Here is a 27,521-nt window from a genome sequence, read left to right as displayed (position 1 = left end):
AGCACCAATTACAGATTACAGCTGTTGGAGGCATTTTTATATTTCAGCACAAACTTTTTTTCCATCTCATTGATACAATTTCATTAATATGATCAACAGATTACATTATCCTGGAAGAGTTTGGTCCTTTGCTGGTATCAACTCTTGAGTGATTAAATTTTTGCTACCTTTTTTTTCAAATACCAGCTTAAAATCAGTGCAGCAACTCCAAAGTTTGGTTTCTCCAGTGCAGCTTTTAGGGATGCCTTAGTGCAGTATTTAGGAGATGCTTTATCAACTAATTGATTGACTTTGATCACAAAGTCCCAGCCTTAAACCTGCTGTAAGTTTTGTCATCCTGCTTCTCCCTCTGTGGCTGCTGCCCTTCCTCAGTGCAGGAAATCTAAAATGAAATGGCAACTTCTTGCCTGGCCAGGGAGAGGTGGGCTGGCCCCAGGGGCTCTGGCATCAGCTTTGGAAACAGAGAATGAACTCCCCTCATTACCTGCCACTTGATATCCTTATCAAAACTTAAGGCTGCTAGAGGGGACAATTTTATTAAGACTGGAAATACTTTTGGGAGCACAGTCACAAGTGCCCTGACATATGGAAATGGATGTAATTTCATCTGATGAGACAGCTAACACTCAGATGGAGCAGCAGCACTGCGTCTGGGCAAGGGAACAGCCAATGAGCTGAGCACGGGTGATTCTCCCTGTATTTGAAGATTTCAAAGGCCAGAGGAGATCACTGCATGTTATCGTGGCTAAAGTCACAATCTGTTCCCTGCTTGTTGACCAGAATATCTCTATTTATGGGCAACTGAAGCATACAAGCTCTCCCCGCTCCGAACAGCACCTATTCTGCTTATTTTTGGTGATGATAATGGTTGGGTGACACAATGGGGTGTTCAGTTAATTCAGGCATGGCATTAAAACAGCTGGAGAAAAAGAAGAAATTCCACACCACAAAAAATGCCTTAATGCTAAAGTACAACTGAATATATCTGATGAATTTTTGTTTATGCCAGAGTATCACCAAACTCAGCCAACTACCAAAAAAACCCAAAAAGATACTGATTTTTGTCACTGCATCTCTTCAGGCACTTGGCAGAACAACTCACAGACCTTGGAATAAAATACAGGGCAGGAAAAGAGAAGTTCAGTGTGCACAGAAGACATCATCTTTCACAGGTCACTCAAAAGCAGGAAGGAATGCAGGCAGAGCCCACCTGCAAAGCAAGGTGCTGACAGCAGCTGCCCCGGGCTGCCAGCGATGGAGCAGCCTGCTCTTCCCAGAGAAAACCAGCCCACTGTGCACCATGGTGAGGAAGGAGCTCAGCCATGAGCAGGACAGTAAATCTGCAAAGCCTAGCTCAGCCCGCTGCATTCAAAATATCTGAATGCAACTTCATCCACCATCTCAAATTCTGCTTTCTAATTTGGTTCGTTAACGACGCGAGGCAGGAGCTGTCATCGTGTGTCCCAGGAATCCAGACCTACTTGGGACAGTGGGTAGAACTAAGAGTTTGAAAAAGGAGGAAGAATCTACCAAAATAACTGTTTTCCAGCACGACCCACAGGCCTGACCAAATTAAATCCTGAATGTGTGTGTTTTGATTGTATGTATTACACATCTCAGCACTACAGCAGTTGTAGTCATGGAACCAAGTACTGAATTTGGCCCATGGCAGCATTTGTTTGATGCACTGTATTCTTTGATCCACACCATTTCCTGTACAGCCATGGAAGTTCCAAAAGTAAATCTCTGTTGCGACCCCCTGCCACGACTCATTTTTGGTCAACTATTTGAAAAACCTTTTTTAGCTCAAGGGTGTGCATCAAGAGGTAATGATTTGCTCCAGGGAGGGAAGGAGCTTGAGTAGAGACATTAGAAATACATGCAAGTTAAATAAACTACTTAAATACAATATGTTAATTTAGCAGCTTCAAGGGCCATATTTCTCCAGCCAACCCAAGACATAAAAAGACACAATTTCATTAAAATAACCTAATCCCACTATTGTTTTGAGTGCTACATTTATTCAAACACAGCCCACCAGCTTTCAATTAGCTGCTTTTGCACTCCAACTGCAGCAGGTCTGCAGTGCACAGAAATGTAATTATTCACACACCACCCTGTCACTGCCACCACTGTCTCTACTTCTAAAGCATCTTGATTACTCCACTGATGAGCACTATGGAAATGCCTATAAATAAAATAATCATCTCCCCTCATTAAGTTCCAGCTCATGGACTGAGGGAGGATGATTTCCCTTTGTACGTTCCTTTTGTAAATTTTATCATTTCACAACAGAGGGAGCAACGTGCCTCTGATGGCACTCAAAGAGACAGACTGTCAGGATCCTTGTCAGTATTTCAGCTTTGAGCAGCTTGCATTTTTGCATGAATATTTGTTCCTGAAAATAAAGCACTGTTTGTCAGAATCACGCACGCAGTAATCTCTTTCTAATGTCAGCATCAGACATGCAAAACCCCCTAATGTCATGTCAGGAGGTCAGATTTTATGGAGCAGTATGTCATGGAAACCCTAACAGCCAGCAAAAGCCTCTAGCTCTGACTTCCACATTATAATAAAGAACAAGCGTTGAAGGAAACCTTCCACTAAAAACAAAGCCTTGGTGAACCAGGTTTGCTCTTCAAGAAGCTTCAACAGCAATTGGTGCTGCAAACAAACATCAAACATCCCATTATTGCCAAATCAGGCTCACTGTTTTCCATAACTGCATTACTGGGTGTTCATTTGCACACACACTGAAACTCCCAGAGGTGTCTCCAACATGCAATCAAATATCTTATTTCATGAAATGGTGAATTTTAAAGCCAGAGAAACAAGTTAAATGTCTTATCAGGGCTGATCTTGTCTTGCTCTCCAGTCAGAGATGGAAGGGAATCACCACTTGCTCCTGTGAACAGCTAAAAGGGGGAGGAGAGCTCATGGAGCATCCCTATTTCTGCACCATCCAAAGCAACATCTCACCTCCAAACTGCCAGCAGCTCTTAAAGAACTGAGGCCACTCACAGGTTCAGATTAAGACCCTCCTTCCCAACTGGGAGAACAACAGGTCTTTGTGTCAGCATGAGCAGGGAGCTGCTCTCAGGCCAGATCCAATTATGAAACCCTCTGCAAAGCTGCTGTGACCCAAAGGGCATGGTCCTGTGCCCAGGTGTGATCACCTCAGGGAGGAAAGGGCATTTAACTCTCTCCTTCCTCTTTCCCTGGTCTCTCCCAAGGTTTCTAGTGCATCCCTCATGGTATCACTGCTCATTCCCAGCAGGTTACTGTGTCTGTGGACAGTGCTGCAGGATAGTCACCCTCTCATGTTCAAACTGTGCATCTGAGAAAGGAGAAGTGCTGTGCTGAGACAAGTGGAAAGTTTTGGCAGATGGGATTTTTTGTGTATCTGAAGCTGGAACCAGACAGTAACTAATGTGCAGGATGCAGGATGGGACAAAGCAAGAATTACAGAATGGTTTGGGTTGGAAGGGACCTTAAAGACCATTTAGTTCCACACCCTGCCATGGGCAGGGACACCGGACTGTCAGGTCAGAGTGACATGCTTCTCTCAGCTCCCAGGCACTGCACTGCACTCCTGGACTGTGCAGGACATTGTAGGAACCTGTATTTGGGACGAACATTTTTATTTGTAAAATCTTCATTTTCTTGGACCGAGCCAGTACTTGAGTAATTTTCTCCAGAGACAGGACAGAGTTAATTAAAAGCAAAACCATCATAGCCAGCATTCAAATCCACACAAGAGCTGTGCTGCCTCACTCCAGAATCTGGAGCAAGAAGAACACTGACAAAAATAAGATTGTTCCTCAATTACATGTTAATCAAGCTTAGAATTGTCCTTGAAGAATCTAGCTCTTCCCAGCTCTAAAAATGATCCCCCACATTCCTTTAAGGCTTTTCATAGATACAGCAATATGAAATGGCTCGTTGCTGTGTAGCTGCTAACAGGAGACAGATGTTTCCTTCAGTTCCAGCAACATGTAGACATGAGGCACATTTTGATGACCTGCTAAATATTTGTGACTCTTTCTGCACATTACATCCTCATGCATTTAGTCAAGGAAATGCTCCACAGTTCCACACTTTCCCTGCTCACTCTGGAGCTGGCCAGAAGACCATGCTTGCATCAATCACTTTATCTTAGCAAGCCTTCACCAGAGGGCAAGGAAAGTCAAGCAACACGTTTTCACCAAAGCTAGAGTTCTTCCAGTTATTCCAGAGCCAGATCAGCTGGTGGCTGTGAGCCCAGCTCCCCCTGTTATTTATTTAGCGGGCCCAGAAGACACGCACCGCACGCCAGAGTGCAGGGCGAGCATCTGCTCCATCCAGACCCACGGCTACATTCCTTACTTGGTATTAATATCGGGGAGAATTTAGTAACCTAACCACTGGCATTAGAAGCCATACTTCTAAGGGAACAGATGGCAACAATCATCTCAGCTTAATTTTACGCTTCAAGAATTGCTCTGAGTCAGCAAAGCCGCGCGACGAGAGGAAGAAAAAGACGTAACATCTGTAAAACCCCCTACCTGTTTCCCATCCAAGGTGTACAGCTTTTTGACCACCCCTGTCTCCAGTTTGATAGCCTCAGTGATGTCAGTGAGGACCTGCTCGAAGGAGTGGGCAGTCTTCTTGTTGAGGAGCACGCGCACGGCTTTGCGGGGCTTCACCCCGCTGCGGATGATGGTCACCAGCTTGGGGCGCACGAAATCCTTGTTCTCCTTGGCCTGGGCACTGTTGCTGCTGGCCAGGGACTGAGGTGCTTTCTGGTTGGCAGAGGTCTTCACGTTGACAGACCAGTTGGGGTTGACGTTCTTGGTGTACTCCACCTTCTTGAAGAAGTTGTCAGACGAGCAGACGTAACTCTCCCCTTGAGGAAGAAATGAGATTCTACAGTAAACACCAGCTCTGGGCTCTTCCCCCGTGAATCATGAGAACCATTAATAATGGTTTTCATTAGCAGTCCCACGACAGCTTGTTCTTAAAACATTCTGCCTTGTTTTAATGTTATATTTATGGTTGTTTAAAATATTGCTGGTGTTTCCACGAAGTAAGCAAGTCAGCCATCAGCAAATACATACAATCATATGAACCAGGGGTCAAAAATCGTTGAGTTATAAAGGTATTTAGGTACTTGAAGATGCAGCTAAGCTTTCCAAGAGCTTCAGAACACCAAATTCATTTGACCACCCCAATTATTTTATAAATTTGCCAGTTTCCCCTTTATCTTTACAGACCTAGGTACTACTTCAGTGTGTCATTCCCTGCCAAGAGGACATCAACATTCATCCACAAAGTGCCTTCTGCACCATGCCTGAAAAATAATCAAAATCTTGTCCTGAACAGTCACCAGTAAAAGTAGCCTTGATAAATCTAGCAGGCATAACAAATATGCACTGTTAGAGCATCAGTGTTTTATTAGGGAACAGACCTAGTGGCAGCTGAGATTAAACACTGCACCAAACACCACTCCTTGATTTACATGGCTGGTACCAACCAAAAATACATTAAATCCAAATTTAGACATGGCAGAGAAGAGTTACAGGGTCTTTTTAGTAATTCACAAAAGGCTTTTCCCTGTCCCACCCAAAATTAATTTCAGGCTTTGTATGTAATTTACAGGATCCTATCTATCTAAGGTTTTAAAAGCACCTTAAAGGATTTGTAGGAGCTTCTTTTGGGCCTGCAAATCTGATGGATACTGGAAGAGTTATTACTAGAACGAGACTGTAAACCAGTGTCCCTGAGGGAATGTGGCTGTCTGGTCTGAAATGACTCACACTGCACTGAAAAAAGTCACTCACTGCTGGAGGAAGAAGCTTTTGTCTCACCATTAGATAAAATTTTAATAGGAACTGAAGGCATGACATGGGCACCTGTAGGATTTGAGAGTCTCTTCTGGTGTTTTCTTTGTCTGATCTTACAGAATTAAGTTCTTCATGTACTACGGTACGTTTGAAACCAAAATACAGATTTAACTATTTTGAAAAACATTTTTTTTTAAAGGAAGAAATTCCTTCTTCACAAAAAAAAAAAAACAGATTGGCTGCATTTCCTTGTCTATCCGTGACTGCAAATTCCAAGGCTCAGACATCTTTGAAAAGCCTATCCCACAGCCAAGCCTGACTTCCCATCCAGGGATCTCTAGGACAGGATTTGACATCCAGCTGGCAAAATACAGATTCTCAAACATCCATCCCACTGATTTTCACATGGCCCAGGCATGTAACATGCCCAGGAAAAAGTTCACACTGGAACTCCTTCTGCTGACTAAACTGCACTTCTGAGGGAGACACCAGAGCCCATGGTGAGACCACAACTGGCACATAATAAACAGATTTTAACAGGTTTACATCAGCACTCTGTGTATTTCTGTCCCTATTACTGATCAGGGTGTGATGTCACAAGCAGCCATAGAAAAGATGCAGGATTCCAACTTATTTTAACCCCACATTTGTACCCAGTTTGCCCATGGTGCCCACTCGTGGTGTTTACACCACCAACTGCAGCTCTTCTCCACCAGCTGTATAAAAATGAGCACAATCCTCGATCAACAGGAAGCAGATATTCTGTTTCCCCTTCTAAAGATGGAACACAAATCCAGAAGAGAGAAGAGCCCTGACAAGATTCATAAGGAACACTTGGTTATTTTGTCAGCTGGTGTACCCCAAACTAACAATAATCCCACCAGCAGGTCCTGCTGGCTTGAACAAACAGTAAAAAATCTCTATTTGGTGACAGCAAGAGCCCTCAATAAACCAACCATGCAGCCCTGCCCATAGCTGGAGCTCCTTAATCCCCTACATTTTGTGAATCTGACTCAATAGAAACTCAAATGTACGCCCCCCTCTCCCCCCAGAGTACCATGCATTATACAAAATTCCCTCTGGGGATATTGTTTTCCAGAAACTTTGAATATTTTAAATCTTTCTGATTAATAAGTGATAAGATGTGGTTTATTCATCTGCTTCAGCCAAGCAACACCTGGTGCAGAGCAGGCCCAGGCTTCTCTCCAGTTTCAGGACTGAGAGAAGGGCAGCAAGGAGTCTGGAATGCTCCCAGGGAATTAACCATCCTAAGAACCTGAGCCCTTCCAAGCCCATAATCCCTGGGCAGCAGAGCCCTCCTAAGTGTGCTCAGCAGAACTGGGCATTATCCTCTGAGAAAAGAGATTTATCTGTTTAAATGCAGCACTAAGAATAAGTGATTTGGATGCTGCTGTCACCCCTGCACCAGCTGCTCTGTGCCAGCTCCTGACCTCACCTGCACCTCTGCCTCTCCACCCAAAAAAACAGAAGTAGACTAACAGCCACTGAATCGTGGCAAGGCTTGACTTTCATCTGCATTTGACCTCCATCTGTATTATTTTCACAGTGAAAGAAGTACACATCTGCACTGTGTTCTGTAGGCACATATTTTCTATTAACAAGCTGCATATTGTAAAGTAAGCTGAAGAGATTATTGATGTGTCTGGTACAGTACCATGACTCTTAGTTCCAGCTGAGCCCTTTTGAACTCCTCAGTGCACACCACAGCTGTGTGTGCATTTACACCACTGTACACCAAAGGCAACAGTGGCACGAAGGCAAAACTCTGGTAGGGTTTGTTCCACAGATGTGATCTTGGGCAGTTGTGCAGATCCACACACTGGTCTCTCAAGCTGGGCTCACAAGTGGAAAATGGAATCTGGCCTTTCTCCCCCTGTCTCGTTTAACCCAAACCCCAGCAAATAAAATCCGTACTTTACTCAATTCTAAAAATGGAGAGAAATTTCCTCGGAGTGACACTCCAGAATAGCAGCTCGGAGCAGCAGCTCTTCTCAGCATCATTTCTGCAGTCACAGCAGCACAGCTCCAGGGAAGAGGAGCTTTCTTTCCTTCCTCCCTGACCTAAGGATGTGACCTGAAGCTTTAACTTCATTAGAAAATCACTTCAACTAATCTCTTCCCTAACTCAGTTTATGACCTTCAAATAGCAGTCAAATCATCATTCAAGTTCCTCAGTGAGGCACATGCATTTGCCAGCCAGGAACACACTTTCCACTGTGGATTTCACTTCCTACAGCGGGGTTTTACCCAAAGCTTACCATGGTGGTAGCAGCATTGAGCAAGCATGGGCTGAAGACCTGTGAACTTTCCAGCTTTTAAGTGCACAATGTGGCCAGACGATCACAAAAAAAAGAGAAATCTTACAGGGAATAGAGCTACCATGGAGGGAGGAGTGGGTTCTCTGTGGGTTTCTCTGCCACATCTGTCTGTGCTAAGCCTATAATGAGAAGTCAAGGTGTACAACTGTGGCAGCCACAGAAATAAGAGTGACAGACACAGCGTGATGTGCTCAGCATGACAGAAGGAATGGGAAGTGGATGTGAGATCTTGTCACGAGCAAAAGAAACAACTCTGAGTAGAACACTGCTCCCCATCCCTAAGCACAAAAATCTGTGCATAAATATTTTCAGGAACACACTTCTGGAGCCAGCAAGCAGCTGTGCGGAAATCCCACGGCAAGCCATGAGAAGGTACAATGGACAGCCACATCATTAATTCCAAACAAAAAGGGAGCCCCAAAGAGACGCTCGTGCACTGGGGGTGGGGAGCATCATCCTGACAAAATCCCTGTGGCGCCAAGGACAGCGATTGTTTAGTGCAGGGCCAGCTCAGAGCACCATGCAATTTTTACACTGCAGAGCAAGGGGGATGTGCATTGTCACCATGCCAGGGTGCTCCAGGCGTGTCACACGTGCCACCAAGCCAGCCAAGGCATTTCCTCACTCCTCCCGCCTGCCCTCCTGACTGCAGACCTCAGACCTCCTGCCACGACCATCGTATTTGCCATTTGAAGCCAGGCTTGTGCCACGCAGAATTACTCCAAGTGCATGACACATCCCGGTGCTCCCGATTTGATGGAAGCACAAGGAGATTATTCAGCTCCTAAAGAAGGGATGATCTCAGCAAAGATAAGGTTTGCCTTAGAGAAGGTTCCTTAGAAAAACCCTAAGCTCCAGATGAGCACTAATCCTCCAACCCTCTTACAGCAGCACCCTGTGACAATACCAAAAATGACAGGCTGTCCTTTCAGGAAAAGTTATCCTTCCTCAGCATCCACCAGCAACTTTCCAAGGATAATGAACTGCGGGAAGAAGTCTTTTGAGAAAAATCCGGAAAGCTGGATTGAGGCCATTTTGAATGTCTAAGTGTTAGCAGCTATTCCAGGAACAGTCTCTGTGGGCAGCAGTCAATTATTTTGGCTGTTAGCTCTGCAGTTGCAAAGTTGAGATTGTGCTACTGTGCCCAGCTTTTATGTTTCATGGAATTTACCAGGCCTGCAGCAGGAATTAAGTGGACTTAACACCTTGCAGAGTTCATTCCATATGGTGTTGGAGGAGGCTTTGAGTTTCCAATGCATGAACTTGCTGCTGCTTTATGAGTTAAAAAGCCCTGCTCCAGCATGGCAAAATGAACCCTGGAAGAGCTCCCTTCCCTTGGATCCCCCATGAACAGAAGCACCTCTTGCTCTGCTGAAGTGGAAGAAATGCTTGATTAGAAATCACCTTCAAAACCACGTGATGCCCATAAGGAATTTTGGGACCACATCAGTCCCAGACTGACAGCCAGGATGAGCAAGCAAATAAAACAGAACCCCGTGGACAATTTTTGTTGTGTAGGATGTAATTAGCTGAGCCATCAGCCAACAGACACCCACAGAAAACAATTCCACAGGTTACCACGGTTTCAGTGTGAATGAAACTAAAGGGATTTCACTTTTCCAGGCAAACTGTAACACACACATTGGGTGGAGATTCCAGGATGTTTCCTATAAACCACTCAGTCCCAGCACAAACCAGACTCTTCAGAGTTCCAGGGTGGAGCCCCTCCTATGATTAATTTTAAATACTCCTGGACAAGATTTTGGAAAACATTCCCAAGGGCATGACAGGAGACAAAAAGCTTGGAATCACTTTCTGGAATATCTCACACAGCCCAAGGACATTTGCAATGAAACCACACTGAGCAAAACAAATCCTACTCAGCTTTTTCTTGTGTTTGATATGAAACAAAGGCAAATTTCAAACAAGCAGCCCAGGTCAGGGCATAAAATCTACCTTGGGATGTGCCTTGCCTTCACTCCCATTGCTGTCCATTTCACTGTCCACTTCATTATGTCAAGAAGGTGAATATGGGAAAGCAGCAAAATTATGGAGAGGGCTAAAAAATCCCTTTTGTCCCACAAAGAACTCCTTTATGAGGCAATGGGGACTGGAACAAGTGGCCAAGAGAAGCATTTCTTAAGCCATGTTTACTGCTGAAGTCAAGGCACAACATCAGCTTCCAGCCTCTACCCAGCCCTCCATTCAAGCACTAAAAATAATCAGAGCTGAGATGGGACAACAACTCATCACTTCAAGCCTACAAGAAGAGGCTCAAAATGAACCAAGGACCAAACCATTGCGTCCACATACCATAGGAACTAAATTTTAGCTCAAGCTTGGATGAAATGAGAGCTGCTCTACGATCATCTTGAGAAAGGCTGGAAAGGATGGCACGTGATTATTTTAGCATCTTTCATAGGCAAGTTTTATCACAGCACACGGAACAGAATTTTCTGTTACAAGTGAGTCACCAGTAAATGCAGCTACATAAATCAACTTCCCAAAGCCCTGGTCACTGGAACCAATTATATATGAAGGGGAATAAAGCTCACCTGGTGCTCTTTTCCAAAAGATTCATCTGCCACAATAAATAGCAGCACCTTGGGCCAACGTCCACTCCTGACCCAGCTAAGGCAGTGAGACATGAGTGGGAGTTGCTGTCAGCAGTTTACTGGGTGAGCTGGAACACGATGCTGCGCTGCACTTCACCAGAATAGAGATTAAGGAGGAATGCAGTCCTAATCAACATCAGCATTATTTGCAAATATATTAAAGCTGAATGCTGAAAATAGGAAGAGAGGATTGAGACAATGACTACAGTGATGGAAGATGGCTGCTAGGACTGAAAAGGGAAGAAAAAAATGATCAGGTGGATGAATTTTGAGAGGAGGTCACTGGGAGATGAGACAGCTCCCTGGGAAAGGATAGAAAAAGCAACCTGTGACCAGTGAGGGAGAGCTGAGCTGGCAGCAAAAGGCACCTATGTGACAGAGCTCTGAGGGCTTCCAAAATGTGAGATGTCAGGGTGCAGTACAGGAAAGGACCAAGAGGCTCATTCCAACAGATGGAAGGAATGTGAAATAAAGAGTATGAAAAACTTCACTTGTTCTCATTATGAGAATAAATTTAAATGCCAGGGAAGAACTCTGGGTCTGGAGAACAAAAGGGTGATTCCAAGCCCCAGCTAATTAGCTGCACACCATGTGGATTTTGTTCACCTGAAATATCTGTCTCTAAGATATTGGTACTGTGCAATACCATCCTCTACCCTCCAGAACTACACTCAGGCTACACTGTATAAGTACATTTTGAAATCAGAAGTAATCAAGTACATAGAGTTTGAGGTGAAATATTGTCAGTAATTCACAGGTTTTTGCCATCAAAACAATGAGATGAGCCTCTTCGATGACTTTTCCTAGATTCTACTTGTTCATTGGAAATTACAATGATAAATTACCCCCATTACAGCAACAAGCACTGGTTTGGTTACCCTCAGCCTCCAAGCAGAAAGTCAATTTATAAGGCAGACATGCCCTGGCTGTATGTGCACTGTTCTTGTGTGTCACAGCAGAATTACTCCCAAATTCTGGGTTTCATGCAGGTACCTTGAACACAGCTATGCAAACACCCAAGCTAAGGGCAGAGTTCACCACAAGGCTGGTTATAACCACGGTGTTGTAAATTGCTTTTCTACAACAGAAGCATAGGTCACCCCTAGAAATATGGGGTCAATAGCAGAGTGCAGACCTACTCTGGCATGTTCAAAAAATTGATTCCTTTGTCTTCATTCTGCTCAGGTTTTATTTTCCTAGATGATGCTCTGCTGAGGACACAGCCACACAGACAATCCCATCTTCTTCAGTGCTGTTTCCAGGTGCCATTTTGGCAGAACAAAGCCAGAACCCAAATGCCAGCATTTCCTGTTTGTACCTCAACCAGCAAAATGTATTTTCATGAACTAGGTACCTTCTTACCTGCAGCAAAACCCTTTTAAAGCAGTTGTAACAACTAAATCTTTCTTAACTTCAGTGACAAAAAGCAGGAAGACTAAGAGGAGGAAGAGTGCAAAAAGAGAATAAAGAAATGTATTTTCTTTTGGAGTTATTTCTGAAGATTTGCATAAAGCCCAGTACAAGCAGACTGAGAGCTGCCATAAGAGAAAGGCTGTGGCCGTATTAAGAGACCAGAATGAAATATGGCAGAATCTCCAAAATTAAGGGAGGCCACACCTCCATTCGACAGCTGTAAATGGGCTGAGAATAGCTCCACTAGGAAGCATCACAGCTCTGAAAGGCAGCAATTTCTTCCCAGGAAAACTCCTCTATGGAAACCAAGATTTATTCCAAGTTCTTGTCCCCGCAAAGTATTTTGGGGAGATGAGCTTGACAGCCAAGGAATTCTAGGGAGAGCTGCTTTAGTCAAGGTCACGCACAATGCCTCTGCTGCCGAGGCTGCCCCTGCAGTTCATGCCTCACTCACATCCATTGTCTTCTACTAAAGGCAAAATCCTCGTGCATTTTCGGTAGTTACCAAACTGGCCAGGAGGTCTGCTTGGAGAAGAAAACCGAGGGAAAGGGAAGAGCACCTTCCCTCCTGGCACAGGATCCGAGCAAAGATTGAATTGCTCGGGGAAGAGCAAAGCAGCCTGGCTGTGGGTGCCCTCTATCCACCCCACGGGCAAGGAGGCAGGACTGGCCACCCCAGCAGCTTCATCCCAAGGCTTGTCCTGACATTCCCGGGAAAGGCATCACCCAGGGCAGCAGAGGGGACACCCCAGGCTCAAGCACGGCTGACAGCTGAGCTCCACGGGAGCAAACCTTCCCCCAGGGCACCCCTTCCCAGCAGCATTGATTTTTCTCTCACTCCTCAGCCCGCAGCGACATGCAGAGGAGCAGGCACATCCACATCCCCTCTGGACACGGGGACACGCTCTGAGCCACCCCTGCACTCCCAGACACAGCGGCCAGGCAGGGGATGCTCCCCACACTGCCCCAGTCCCTCCAGGAGATGCTCCCCACACTCCAGACCCACCAGGAGATGCTCCCCACACTCCAGTCCCTCCAGGAGATGCTCTCCACACTGTCCCAGTCCCTCCAGGAGATGCTCCCCACACTCCAGACCCACCAGGAGATGCTCCCCACACTCCAGTCCCTCCAGGAGATGCTCCCCACACTGCCCCAGTCCCTCCAGGAGATGCTCCCCACACTCCAGACCCACCAGGAGATGCTCCCCACACTCCAGACCCTCCAGGAGATGCTCTCCACACTGTCCCAGTCCCTCCAGGAGATGCTCCCCACACTCCAGACCCACCACAGCGACCACCCAGGCTCAGCCCCTGCGGAAACGCTCCCCAAATCCACAGGAGGCACCTCCCTTTGACACACGCTCCTGTGCAGCAATGAACTCCCCGTGCCCTCTCCGCACACATGGCTCTGCGACACCCCCAGGCCCCCTTACAGACAGCCCAGCACATCTCCACGCCTCCCGAACAGCAAAGAAACCTCCACACCGCCCTGGAATTAACGCCTTCCTGCACACAGACATAAATCCCAAATTTCGCTAAATGCAAGCTGGCCAAAACGCCCTTCTCTGTTCAAAAGGCTCGCTCATTAAATCCCCTCTCGAATGTGGCTGTGTGAACTCCCAGCACACCCCTGCACACGCTGCCCAAACGCTGAAATCCCCTCAAAACCCCACCCTCCAAGCATCCATCGCGCCCTGCCTGCGCCCCGAACACCCCAAGTGCCTGACCACACCCCTCTGCGCACACTGTGTGCACCATACCCCAAAATCCCCCATCCACAGAGCGCACAAACCCTGCCCATCCCCATCACACCCTCCTACAGGAATGCCTCAGCCGCTCTTCCTTTTCCATTCATCCCCACCCTCCCCACTGGGAAACGCACTGCACCCGCCCGGGGTCACCCCCGGCCCGTGGGGACACCCTGAGCCAGGACCAGGACACACGGACACAGCCAGGAGAGGACACACGGACACAGCCAGACACAGGACACACAGACACAGCCAGGCACAGGACACACGGACACAGCCAGGAGAGGACACACGGACACAGCCAGGACCAGGACACACGGACACAACCAGGCACAGGACACACGGACACAGCCAGGCACAGGACACACGGACACAGCCAGGACCAGGACACACGGACACAGCCAGGAGAGGACACACAGACACAGCCAGGACACACGGACACACAGAGCCAGGACACACACATCCAGGACACACGGACACAGCCAGGAGAGGACACACGGACACAGCCAGGACACACGGACACACAGAGCCAGGACACACCCCTCCGGGGACACGGACCGGGGGTGCCACCCGCCCTGGCAGCGCCCAGCGGGGCTCAGCATCCCCCAGAGCCCGGGCAAACGCGACCTTCCGGGCATCCCCGAGTGCTGCAGCCCCCTCCCCACCCCTCCTCCTCACTGCACCAGGCAGTGATGCTCATTACCTTCCTCCAGCTCGTCCATGCTGCCGATCTTCCGCGATCCATCGATGGTGTAGATGTACCGCACTCCCTGAGGCAGGTTAATGTTGTCGGACAGGGACCGGGTCAGGTCCGCCAGGAGGGCATCAAAACTTCGGAAGCGGTCGGAGGACACGGCGTATACAATCCCCTTGAAGTAGCGGTCCCCGTTGCGATAGAAACGAACCTTCTTGGCTTTCTTCTCGTTACTCAGCGCCTGTAAGGTCCGGGTTCTGTAGAAGCTACAGTGAGCGCTGTGAGTGGGGCTAGGCAAGCCGTTCATCCGTGTGCCTCGCATGTTTCTGGACGCCTTGTCTCTTTCGTCAAAGTGTCCAAAATCAAGTTCCATAGTTTGGTGAACCCTAAAGATCTGAAGCTGGGCAGGAAGGAGACGGGGAGAGAAGGAGGGCAAAGGGACGGGTTAGAGCCCGGCAGAGCCACGATCCGGAGAGCAGAATGACACTAAAGCTGTGTCTGGAGCGGGACAGATGCATTTGGGAAGCGCCCCCTCCCCTGACCCAGATTTGTATCGATTCTGGGGACTGAGAGTAGGAGGGGTCCTCGCATTTTGAAAGCGATCCAACTACTGGGGGCAGGGAACACGTTTCTACAGAGCTGCCTGCTCCTGCACCTGGGAGTTTTCAAAGTGCAGCAAATTTGGACCTGGGGCCAAAGGGATACGTGGCAATCACAGCTCAACCCCAAAAGACCTCACCCAAACACCAGTTGGCAATGAATTAAACCTCTGAGCCCTGTGAGGTTTCCTTTGGCAACAGGAAACAAGGAGATCCCAGTAAGTCAAGCCCTTCAATCTGTCGAATCACGGAAGGACCCAGAGCATCTGAATGTTTAACATTAGAATAAACCGGCATTTATGAAAGAATGGTCACAGGGGAATAAGCAGTTTCTTTGTGACAGCCTGTTCAATAAGGGTTAGCAATGAGATCCAGCCCACCCTTCCCCCTCTCCGCAGCCCCCTCCTAGCCCATCAATCAATTCCCAGGACCAGCCTACATCTCTAAGAAGAAATGACTGCAAAGAAAAATCTGTCATTGAAACGCAGCGTCGGTAAGCTCTTTTCAGCCGGAGCCTCCTCTGGATTGCATTTTTTGCTCCCGTTTAATGAGGAGGCGAAAATAAAGAGGCGATTTCCACCCCCTCCCCGCTCCCAGCCCTAAGTCATTTAATAGCTGGAAGTGCCCGTGCCCCAGGGACACGCCGCCCCTGCTCCTCACCTTTCATTGTTCTGAGCACGGGGGCTTCCAGCACAGAAAAGCCGAGGCTGGAGCTGACACCCAGCGAGCAGGAATTCTGCACTGTCTCTAGTTTATGCTCGAGAACAACCTCTCTCCTGCACCAAACCCCAACACAAAAGGAGAAGGAGCCCCCCAGCCCTGCAATAGAGACCCTTGCATTCCCCCAGCACCACCAGGCACATGCACCTCACGTATGTCGTTCTCATGTTATAACACAGGGCGGAAAGGGGATTTACAGCACTTGGCAGCCAGGTATAAATCCAGGAAAAGCTGTTGCTATCTCATCCCCGCCCTTTACACTCGCCAGAATGAAGCTCCTTCCCTGTATTTTACAATGTCAGCGTGACCCATGCGAGAAAAAAAATCATTGTCCCCAGGCTGCAGTGAGGGAGATGACAATGCAGGCGATCCACACAGAAACCCCAAGTTGGGAACATTCCCCCCACGATGCCAGCTGGGGTAGATTCAGCCTGGTGTCATGCACTGAACAATGAAACATCCAGCAACTTCGGGAATGAATCAGAGGATGCAGGGGTTTTGATTTTCAAATGGACTGCAGATGCTGTAAGGCACCAAGAAAGGATTCCTCCTTTCTGTTACTTTTCTGCATGCAAGTCACTCAGGAAAGCTCTACTCACCGGTTTGCAGCGCGCAGGGTGGAGATGCTCAGAGAAAGAAAACCAGGCTCACTCTGCCTTTGTTGTCTGAGCTCCAAGCAAGAAATTCCTGCCAGGGTGGATGAGACGCCTCCTAGGTCCTAGTGCCTTGTTCCATCCCTTCACGGTAACTTTGCCTCAGTGATTTTCACTCTCACCATCGTCGTCTGCTCACAGTCTGTGTTTGAGGGGAAAAACGGGGTGCTGATTCCAGCTCTGGATAGGTCAACAGATGAGTAAACAAAAGGTTTGGAGGGGTAAGTTTGGGGCTGATGCTTGGAAGGATGCAAATTTCTCCTTGAACTCAGTTGTACCAAGAAATCATCTGGCCCTACTAAAAAAAAAAAAAAAAAAAAAAAAAAAAAAAAAAAAAAGGAAAAACACCCAGGATAATTGCCCCAATCCTCCTACAGGATTAGCAGTACGGGGTGGAGGGGGGATCACAGTCACAATCCCACAGTGCTGGCATAAGGTTCCTGTGCATTAGGAAGGCAATTGAGAAAATTCTCTGACCAGTGGAACTGGGCAAAGTCCTGCTCCTGTGCTGGTTTTGCATGGCATCTGTGGTTTACACTGGCAAGCAGAAAGGGAGAATTCATTTGGTGGTTCTGCATGAGGTGCCCCTGAATACTTTTCCTCTGTTAACATTGGACACAAGCCAAAGCCAGAGCACTGAATCCCAGTTCATTCAAATCCCCAGGGGCTTTGGGATGGAGTCATTCAACAGAACTTAAACCCAGCAGATCCAGCATGGCTCATATCCCACAGTAAGTGAAGTTTATTTGTGATTCCACTACAGGAGCATCCAGCTGTTAAAATTTTGTACTGGCTCTTTCACTTTGACAGAAAAATCTTTCACCTGCTTTCTGGGTGGAGATTTCTATGCTGCAGCACCACTAACCCTGCTCCTAACCCCACTGGTGCTGGCCTCAACTTTACTTTAGAAAAGAATGGGATTTGGAAATGCGAGAGTTTTCCCATCTGTAGAAGGAAATCTTTCCTAACAACACTGCGTCTGTTTTGAGTGAAAACATCAGATGTTGTCATTTTGGCACATCACAGCAGTATCACATTTACACAGAAGAAATTAGTATTTATTCCAGCTTTGTCTGCCCTGTGCATGATAGTCCAGGCAACACCAACACAAACCCACTGAGAGTTTGTCTCTGTTTGCCAGCAACTTTCACACATGACATTTGTAAAAAGTTCCTTATTCCCTGAAAACACCCTTGTATTCAAAGGCTCCCATGCATCCTCTGCTGGAGCTTTTGGTTGCTCCCTTGTGTGCGTGGTCAGATCACTGCAGAGAAGAGAGATCTGCCCTCCTGCCTCAGGAATTAGCCCTTGAGAAGATCATGAGGAAGAACAGGGTTCATTTCCTCTCCAGGGTGCATTTCAGTAGGTGTCTGGATGCAGCTGCAAGAGCTATATGGGACTTCAAACCTTGTCCTTCCCATTAGATCCTATTCTGAATTAGATCATTCCTGGCTGTTCATCACCATGAGCTTAATCTGTCCAGAATTAACAATTCTTTCCTTTAACACAACACTTCTGTAAATATAAATCTGCCCGTGTTTTAAAAATTTGCCAAAAATATAAATCATTCAGCATGAGCCAAGTACAGCAGCAGCAAGAATAGAGAAAAGGAGAGTCTTCATTCAGCCTTCAGTGGCACAGAGAGCTTCGACAGAGAAGAGGAAGATTTTTGGGCTGATGGCTAAGGATCCAGGTACTTCACCCAAGTAACCAGGCAGGATGAGGTAGACACAGGTGGAATTAGCACCCATAATGTGTTAATCTCCCAAATTTGACTTGTATGGGAAGTTCTGAGGACAGCAAAGGGTGTCAAGCATCATTAACAGATGGCTCTTTTCTCTCACCTGAGCCCAAACCCGCTGTGGCATGAGCGTGTCTGCATGGACACATCTGCTCAGGACAGGGACAGAAGCTTTTTGAAACATAGGTACTTCCTTTGAAAAGCATTTTAAAAGAATTACTCCAACAAGAGAACTGGAATTTATTTGTCCCTGACTGAAGGATAAGGTTTCTATAGCAAATAATGTAATGTTCATCTTGGGTAAAACTTTTGAGTTCCCCCCAGATGGTGCCCAAAACACTTCCAGTGTGTCCTCCTTTAATCCTGCCACAAGACCAGGAGGTTCTCACAAGCCAGAGCACCATCAGAGGTGAAGAGCCCTGGAGCCAGTCTGATTTCACATGTCCTCACTGAAATCACACCATCTTTGCTTCTCTCCAAGTGAGAACACAATCACCTCAAACCACAGACATCAGCACAGAAAAAAAAATATTATTATTATTGGAATAATTTCATTTTCTTGTGGAAAGCAAGGGCCTGCTCCCGACTTTATTTCTACTTCAGAGCTTCTTCCCTGGCCTTAAGGAGTTAATGCCAGTCAAAACATATTTACATCAGAAGAGACTCACCCTCTGAGACATCATAATCTAAACAATTTTAGGCAGCGTGGATGACTGAGAATTGGAAAGAAAATTCTACTTCCCATCAATAATTTTATCTAGCTGCAAAGAAAAGATAAATTTAGCTCTTCAGATTAAATTATCTACTTTAAATCAGGTGAATCATCTTTCCTCCAGGAAGGTAATATTTAGACTTTTGCCTGTGTAACTAAATCTGTAAAAATACATGTTTGTTGACATTGCTGAGCAACTGTGACACTTTGGAAAGGGACAGACTGCAGGTGCCAGGGGTTGTTTGAATGCTTTGTGCTAACTCCTTCACATACACCTAGAAAATCCAGTTTCTAGCATCACCAGGAGCTGCAGTCTCAAATACTCCATGACAATGCCCAGTTGCTTTGCTATGCAACTTCCTGACTCCTGTAAAAATTGCCTCTGATAGCACAGCACATTCTCTGAACAGGATATAAGTTAGGGTGATAAGCAGCCAAGGTGTGGCTGTACCACAAAATCACAGCAAAATCAAGTGATCACTGGGTTTGAAGGAAGCCTTGGATAAACATCTTCAGTCTATTTAGAAGCACATGTTTAATTACATTTCTTATTTTAACCTCTGTTGTTCTCAACTGTTCGTAAATTGTCATCCCTGATCACTGCTCTCAAAGCTCTGCTTGATGTAACCTAAACACCAAAACCCTCTGAAACGACAAATTATTATTTCAGGAGTCTGAAAAGTGTGTCAAGGCACTCACAGCTGAAATCCCATAAAGTCAATGGCTCAATCTCAGCCCTATAGATCAACATCCTTTAAATCTGAACCTTCAGAAGAGCTGAGAGTTCCTCAGAGTTATCCTGTTATCAGGCTACAGAGTTACTCTCCTCCTGCTTAATACTACGAGCTAATAATGGGGACTTGGCAGACTTTCACCACATTTGTTTCCTTTGGAGATTTATTCTTATAGGGACCACACGCATGTGAAAGTCTTTTAAATACCAATGCTGGAGAGCCAAAGCCAGCCCAGCTGCTGGCGAGAGAAGGTGGAGGATTGGAGGATCCCCTCCAGAGCAGCTCCCTCTCTGCAAGCCTTGGAAACATCTGCAGGTGCTGCTCAGAGCTTGAGGTTGAAGGACTGAAACCTTCACAGTCCTCCAGGAACCTCCAGGGAGGAGCAGGGACAAAGTTTTCAGTGTGAGAAAGGAGAGGGTGGAAGAGGAAGCTGGGCTGCAAGGCCACCTCGGTGTGGGACTCCTCAGGTGTGTCACAGCAGCAGTGTCCCCTGGGATGGACTCCTCAGGTGTGTCACAGCAGCAGTGTCCCCTGGGATGGACTCCTCAGGTGTGTCACAGCAGCAGTGTCCCCTGGGATGGACTCCTCAGGTGTGTCACAGCAGCAGTGTCTCCTGGATGGACTCCTCAGGTGTGTCACAGCAGCAGTGTCCCCTGGGATGGACTCCTCAGGTGTGTCACAGCAGCAGTGTCTCCTGGATGGACTCCTCAGGTGTGTCACAGCAGCAGTGTCCCCTGGGAGACTCCTCAGGTGTGTCACAGCAGCAGTGTCTCCTGGGATGGACTCCTCAGGTGTGTCACAGCAGCAGTGTCCCCTGGGAGACTCCTCAGGTGTGTCACAGCAGCAGTGTCCCCTGGGATGGACTCCTCAGGTGTGTCACAGCAGCAGTGTCCCCTGGGATGGACTCCTCAGGTGTGTCACAGCAGCAGTGTCCCCTGGGAGACTCCTCAGGTGTGTCACAGCAGCAGTGTCCCCTGGGATGGACTCCTCAGGTGTGTCACAGCAGCAGTGTCCCCTGGGAGACTCCTCAGGTGTGTCACAGCAGCAGTGTCCCCTGGGAGACTCCTCAGGTGTGTCACAGCAGCAGTGTCCCCTGGGATGGACTCCTCAGGTGTGTCACAGCAGCAGTGTCCCCTGGGATGGACCTGCCACTCCTCCCCACCCCACAGGCTGTGCTGATCAGGCCATGCCAGCCCCACACCCTTGGCAGATGCCCTCAATCTCAGCAGGTGACTTCACCCACCTTGGGGTATTTCTGAAATCTGTGAGCCTTTGCATCCTCTGAGGGACCATCAGGAAGCAGGCTGGAAGTGGAAAAGCCATTTTCTGTGCTGAGGATCTGGAAACTGTGCAGCTCAAGGAGCTCAAGATATTCCAAGCACATCCAGATACAACAAAGCATTAAACCCCACAACAGTCATCCAAAAGAAAAATACCTTCTGCACTAGATCTCTTCTGGCTCAATTCCCTCTCTTCTACAACAAACCACCACAATTAATAAATCTTTCCCAGCTGAAAACAAATTTCCTGACAGCAGGAAGTGAAGCACCCCACCCCAGCACACCCTCTGTGTATTTTGGGGAAACTCTGCCAGAACCAGCAAGTTCCACAAGTCGGGTTCTTGTGGCAGCTCAGTGGCAGCGTTTTCCCTTAAAATCAAAGTGCAAAGCTTGCAGAAATTCGTGGCTGTGCCTGCCTCATGCACTGCCTGTACCCAGGGATGTGCAGAATTCCTCTGAGGTTGTCAGTACATTTTTGCTGGCTAAGTTATGGATGATACATGGTCTGTGAGCCCCAGCCAGGGTCATGACAAATGGAACAACATAACATCCAAATTCTCCTTTTTCCCAGGTTGTCCATGGGCTGCATCGTAGTAGTTAGGAGATCTGTGACCAATAATGTAATAACTTCTTGATAATTTCATATTATAATTTATTATAATAATACACATATTATTTGTATATATAATATATATTATTAATATATATATTATAATTTCATATAAATGTCATTCAACTGAATACCTGATTGCCAGCCTCTCTCAAAGTGCCTGCTGAGTGTAACATTGCCTTGAAGGACTTTCTTGATGGAATTCTAAGAGATAGAAAGGAAAATCCCATCAAAGTCATCACGGGGGATCATGTCACCTTCAAGTTGGAAGTGCAAGATGTTTCCTTTCAAACACAGATCCTTTTTGTCACTCTGAAGGCAGGGACAGTGAAGTCAGGTGACACTGGGGAAGTATTTGCAAAAGATACCCAACAGCTCTTCTTTCTTTCTGTGCTTTTAAGCACAGAAATCCCAACTACAGACAGTTTCAGAAGTTGTTTTCCATGAGGCTTCCACTCCGTGCACTCGGTAAATGTCATCCCAGACCAACAGAGGCTGCAGGATTAGCTGTAGCAGTAGGATAGCAGAGTAGGAATTAAGAGGTAGGAGAGCAGGTAAAGAAAGGTTCTGTGCCTGTTTTACTCTTTTCAGGAGATGGTTCCAATCTGTTTTATCTTAAAAATACAGGCAGCACTAATGAATGGTGATTCTTTTCATGGCAGCAAATACTCCCCGGCTATTTTGCTGTTGTTCCTCAGGCACACATCTCATGTACCTACAATAAACTATTGATAATCGGTGCTTTGCATCTGTACTGGCATTTAGAGGTAGGTACAGCAATGAGAAAGCTCATTTAGCTACATCAAAAAAAAAGCTTATCTGCCTGAAGTCTCATGCAAATTAGGAGCGCACTGAAAGACCATTGCTAAAACATCAATGAACTGGGGTCTCTTGTCTGCTGAGCTGCAGTCCCTCACTCCAGAGAGACACAGAATCTCAGTCTGACAGGATGGAGAAACAATTAAACACTGTGAGTACAAGGTCAGCACTGGCATCTTCAGGTCCCTTTCCCCAGCAAGGAGAGCCAGCACTGCAAAATCTGCTTCAAACTAAACCAAATCTGTTTTTCTTCTCCCATAATTCCTGCCAGGCTTTGGAAAGCTGGGTCTGGCACACAGCAGCCTGTTGGTTTCTAGTCCAAGGCATCCCTGAGCCCAGGAAGGAAGAAGGTTCCAAACACATCCTGACATGCAAAGCCCTGGCCCAAGCAGCTGCTGAGGCTCCCAGGGATTTCTAAAACACCTCCTGAAGACCTGTGTAGGTAGAACCCTGTGTATTTTTAATCTTTAAAGCAAAGGTTATGGTATGGAAACATTGTGGGACACTGTGCCTTCTAAATAGCTTTATTTTAAGTACTGAGACTCCAAGCTGAACTTCTGCAGCTCTTCCCCTGCTCCCTCCACACACAGCACAGTTGTGCTGAGAGGTGAGAGATGGTTTCAGGCAGAAGTTCTCCCTGTCTGCTGATGCCTTAAGTTTTAGCTTTTATATTTCCCAGACTCTGTACTGCATTAGTTTATAGCTCTGAGCTCCATACAAAGTGTTCCAAGTTCTGCTCACAGCTCAGTCACACAAAACAATCCTTTTCCAGCCCCACAACCAAGGACACCGCTACAACTTCAGCCCCAAAAAGTGCAAAGAGCAGAGAATTGAGGGGAGCAATCTGGGAGGATGGGAGCTCATAACCTGGAGCTGGAATTGGACAATGAACCCCAATATGGAAATGGACCAAAACTTATAAAATGTGAAAACTCATGACCCATTGTCCGTCTTGGGTGGAGCCAAGCCCAGGCTCTTGTACTGCCCAAGGTGAATCCTTTGAAGGCCTTTTAATAAATGCATATTTTATTCCTTTAACACTGTCTAGCCCTGTTCTAGGTAGCCTCTCCAGGCATCACTGCAATGAGACCATCAAGACAGAAGCACTGAGCATCATTAATGTCCCTGAACAGGTCACTGGAGAGAAGCATCATTCACCAGGGAGACAATGACTTTGGTACTCACCTTTTCAGGAAAAAAATGTGGCACCCTTTTACCTTGTGAACATCTGCAGCTTGCTGGAAACTAAGTTCTTTTTAACATTGCAGGGCAGTAGGAGATGATTGTAGGAACTACTGGACAAGAAGCCAACACCAGATACTCCACAGAGATGATTCTGATGCTATTTTATTTTCAGATTATGCAGATTCTGTTCATTAGGAAACCCTCCCAGGGGAACACACTACTCACAGATTATTTGATGAAATTCCCAACCTGGAACCCTTTGTGAACCATGGAATAACTGAACAGGGGAATGAAAACCATATCAGAACATCAGGATCCCAAAGTTTGGATGAAGAGCTAGGTCAAGAAGAAACTCCTGGTCTCATGTGAACGTGCTGTCAGCTACATTTCTGATTCCATGAGCTCTTCTACAGGTCACCCAATATCAGCTGTGGAAACACTCACAATTGAGCAAGGATAACAGGTTCTCAGGCACCAAAAACACAAAGAAAAACAACCAAAAAAGCCCCACCAAGCAAAAAAAAGAAAAAAAAAAAAGAAAAAACAAAACCCAAACAAACAGATTTCCAGTTAAAATCCATTCTGAGCAGTTACCAGTCATCACAGAGCTGGAGCCAAAGAGCAGCTACTTGCAAGTCACAAGGAAATATGGTTGTTTCCTGTGTCCTCAAACTCCAGGGAAACAAGCCCTAGAACCACTGACTGTGCAGTGTGTAAATGGCACCTAAATTCACTCAGTGTCACTTTGAGCACTGTCTGTACACGGGATGCACGGGGCAAGCAGCTCAAGCCATCAAATCAACTGATGAAATGCTGTGCTAGTGAAAAAATAAAGAAAACAAAAGAAATAAAAAAGAAACATTCGTTTCAATCACCAAGGGCCCTGTGGGCTGTAACCACAGTCCTGTCTTTGATTAGAGCAGCTAATGCAAAGGCAAGGGCTCTCCTGCAGCAACAGCCTCAGTTCCCAGAGCTGTCTGTGCATTAAATCCCAGCAGAATGTGCCCATCCCCATGGGATAATGGGGTATTATCATAGAATTGCTACAGCCACTACTTTTGCCCAGTTCCTGCTTCACTGGAACTTCCAGAGGAAGGCAGCTCAGCTGGCTGCAGCCCCGCAGCAGGAACAGGGTGAGCCACAAACACTGTCAGGCCTTTGTTTTCTCCTTTGTATCCACCAAGTGCTTTGCTGCTCTCTTTATTCTGTTTCCAATTAGAAACTCAAACTGCCTGCTGGATTTAGGTGACTTTTCACTCTCTAGGCAACCCAACAAATATTTTCAGTTTTGCTCCTTAGGTTTCCGAGCCCTGAAAGCCCAGGGAGCGCTCTGCCCCACTCCAGTTTTACTGCAGCCCACCCAGCATGAACACCCCTGCACATCCATCCCCTGGCCATGGCCACGGCTGGCTTCACTGTGGTCACCCTGCAGCCTTCTGACCACCCCAAATCTCCAGTCTGTGGGCTCAGGTTGTGAGGTAGGGAGCTATGAAAGGCAGGGCTTGTCTCACTTCTAGCCCACACAGGGCTGGTCAAGCCAGAGACTCTTCCACTTTCTTCTTGATGGCATTTTTCCCTCATTTTACTGTGGGACATCCATTCCAAGCCTCCTTTCTTGCCTCTCCCATGGAGAAAGGACTTGCAGGGAGGTCTTGCTGTGCTAATCACGTCCCACACCCCAGCTAAAGAGAACACCTGGGTGTTCTAGGATCTAACCAACAATTCTGCAGCAGAGACAGCTTTGTGGCATTCCCCAAAACGCTCATTTCAACCAGCCCTTGGCTCGTTCCACTCCCAGACACCAGTGCACGCCGGGTCCCTGTGAGTTTGGAAGGAAGGACAGGAAATACTCGTGAGGCACCAATATTTGTGAGTTCGGTGCCCTAAGGGGACCTGCCCTGCGGTGCCACCTCCCCGTGCCAGGCGACAGCGATGCCACCCTGTGGTGACACCGAGCAGCAGGACAGGGACAGCCACCCCCTGCCATCCCACAAGGACACGGGGATGACGAGCAGACACCCACACCACCAGTGCTGGCAGCAGCAGATCTGGGATAACATATTTAAAAATGTGAAAAAAAAAAAAAGAAAAAGAAACGCAACACCAGCAGCAGTCAGAAGGGAGGAGTGAGAGTGTGTAAGTGAAGGAGTGAAACTGAGCCCAGGAAGGAGGGAGGGCAAATATTTCGTTATTTGCTTTTATTTCTCGCTGCCCTAGTCTGATTTGATTTGTAATAAATTAATTTCCCCAAGACGAATCTGTTTTGCCCGTGACAGTAATTGCTGAGTGATGTCTCCCTGGCCTTATATCAACCCATGAGCCTTCATCAAATATTTCTCCCCCTATCAGGTTCTCTCAAATCATTTTGAATGGTTATTCAGGCCTGGACTGCCTGACAGGATCAGAAGCAGAATAGCCCTCGCTTAGGCTATACCAACTTATAATTTGAGCTATTTCAGGGGGAAAAAAAACCCTCCATAGATGGAGCTTTAGCTGAGTCAATATTGCATTGAAACAGCTGTAATTCATCTTATGGGAATGGGGTCAGATCAACTGAAGACAATTGAATAAAACGAGTTAGCAGGCACTTTACCTTCAGTCCCCTTTTTGTAGGTGTCCCCTTCGCTGCCCCGGCCAGCAGCAGTTTAAATGCAGTGCCAGCAGATGGCAATCCAAGAAGGGTTTGTGTTCCCAGCAGCTGTCACAGCCCTGGGGACAGGCAGGCTCTGTCCCACTGCAGCCAAACCTCTGGAGGAGCTCAGAGGCTGAAGAAAGCACCTGGGTGTTTTAGACTCTGACCAACCACTCTGCAGCAGAGACACCTTTGTGGTGTGCCCCAAAATACCCATTTCAATAATGGGTGTTTGACTCGTTCCATAGAATTCTTACCCATTTCGATAGCCTCTAACTCATTCCATGGAATTCTGGCTGGCTTCTCAGGGCTAGCACGTGGCAAGTTCACCCCACGGCACTGTGTTCACTGATCACTGTGATGTAGAAGTGATTTAGCAGTGTCAGAGTGTCCCTCTTCACTCGCACCACTGAAGGTTGGCTGCAGGTGGTTTCCTTTTTGCAGTGCTGTCCAAAGCACAGCATTGAACTCACACACTCTGGCATTTCAGGCACCATAAATCCATATGCACCCAGCCCATCTTCTCAAATCCCCATGGCCAGGAATTCATTTCAGCCACCTCTAGAAGAGCTCCTACTTTATGCAGTGAATTGCAGTGATTTGCTGTTCATATTTCCCTCTTCCTCCAACAATCTCTGTTTAGGGTTTAGATGCAGAAACTTTTCAGTATTGCTTTAAGCAGAGTCCTCCTGGATTTCCAGAGGCTGTCAGGTAGCAGGTCTGATGTTCCCTGCAGACTTGCTGTGTTTCCTCTTTTGAAGGAACAATTCTTGCCCACAGCCACAGGACCAGGTTGCCCAGGGACACAGCAGAGCCCCAAGGACTGAAGCTAGAGCAGGAATCCAGACAAGCCACAGATTTTCCATCATGTTTCTGTCAATGGCTCAGCTGAGAAAGAGCCCACCTCAAGGTGCCTGTCTGGTGACTGTGTCTTACCTGGCCTACATGAGAGATACCTGCTCAGATTAGTGTCCACCCTATTCTTAAACCTCTGCTTCTACATCTACAAAGTGGAGAATTTAGATCTGAAGTGGAGAAGACCACTCAGGCACCCCAGCACTTGAACAAACCCTAAACCCAGGCACATCTTCACCAAGGTGAATTTTCTTGAGAAGAGACAAACTATGGACTATCCCTCCACAGGGCCAAGTAACAACTATGGCAAACACATCTAGAAAGAATTGTAGTGACCATTTGGAGTCATTA

General features: G+C 47.0%; 1 protein-coding gene across 6 annotated transcripts in view; it reads right to left on the bottom strand.

Moving 5' to 3' along the window:
- The window catches only part of DCX (doublecortin), a 62,519-nt gene extending 47,513 nt beyond the window's left edge, over nt 1-15,006 (bottom strand). For 5 of the 6 annotated variants that reach the window (XM_062502824.1, XM_062502825.1, XM_062502826.1 and 2 more), the window contains exons 1-2: nt 14,640-15,003; nt 4,545-4,885 (exon numbers count right to left, since the gene is read on the bottom strand). In XM_062502824.1, coding sequence (XP_062358808.1) covers nt 4,545-4,885; nt 14,640-15,003 — 705 coding nt within the window. Of the gene's footprint in view, nt 1-4,544; nt 4,886-14,639 lie in introns of all 6 variants that reach the window. The other variant, XM_062502830.1, reaches the window with a different exon arrangement.
- Nucleotides 15,007-27,521: the final 12,515 nt, after the last annotated feature.

The sequence above is a fragment of the Cinclus cinclus genome, chromosome 15 (assembly GCF_963662255.1).
Source record: "Cinclus cinclus chromosome 15, bCinCin1.1, whole genome shotgun sequence".
NCBI classification, from domain to species: domain Eukaryota; kingdom Metazoa; phylum Chordata; class Aves; order Passeriformes; family Cinclidae; genus Cinclus; species Cinclus cinclus.
This window is presented reverse-complemented; position numbering and strand designations above follow the sequence as displayed.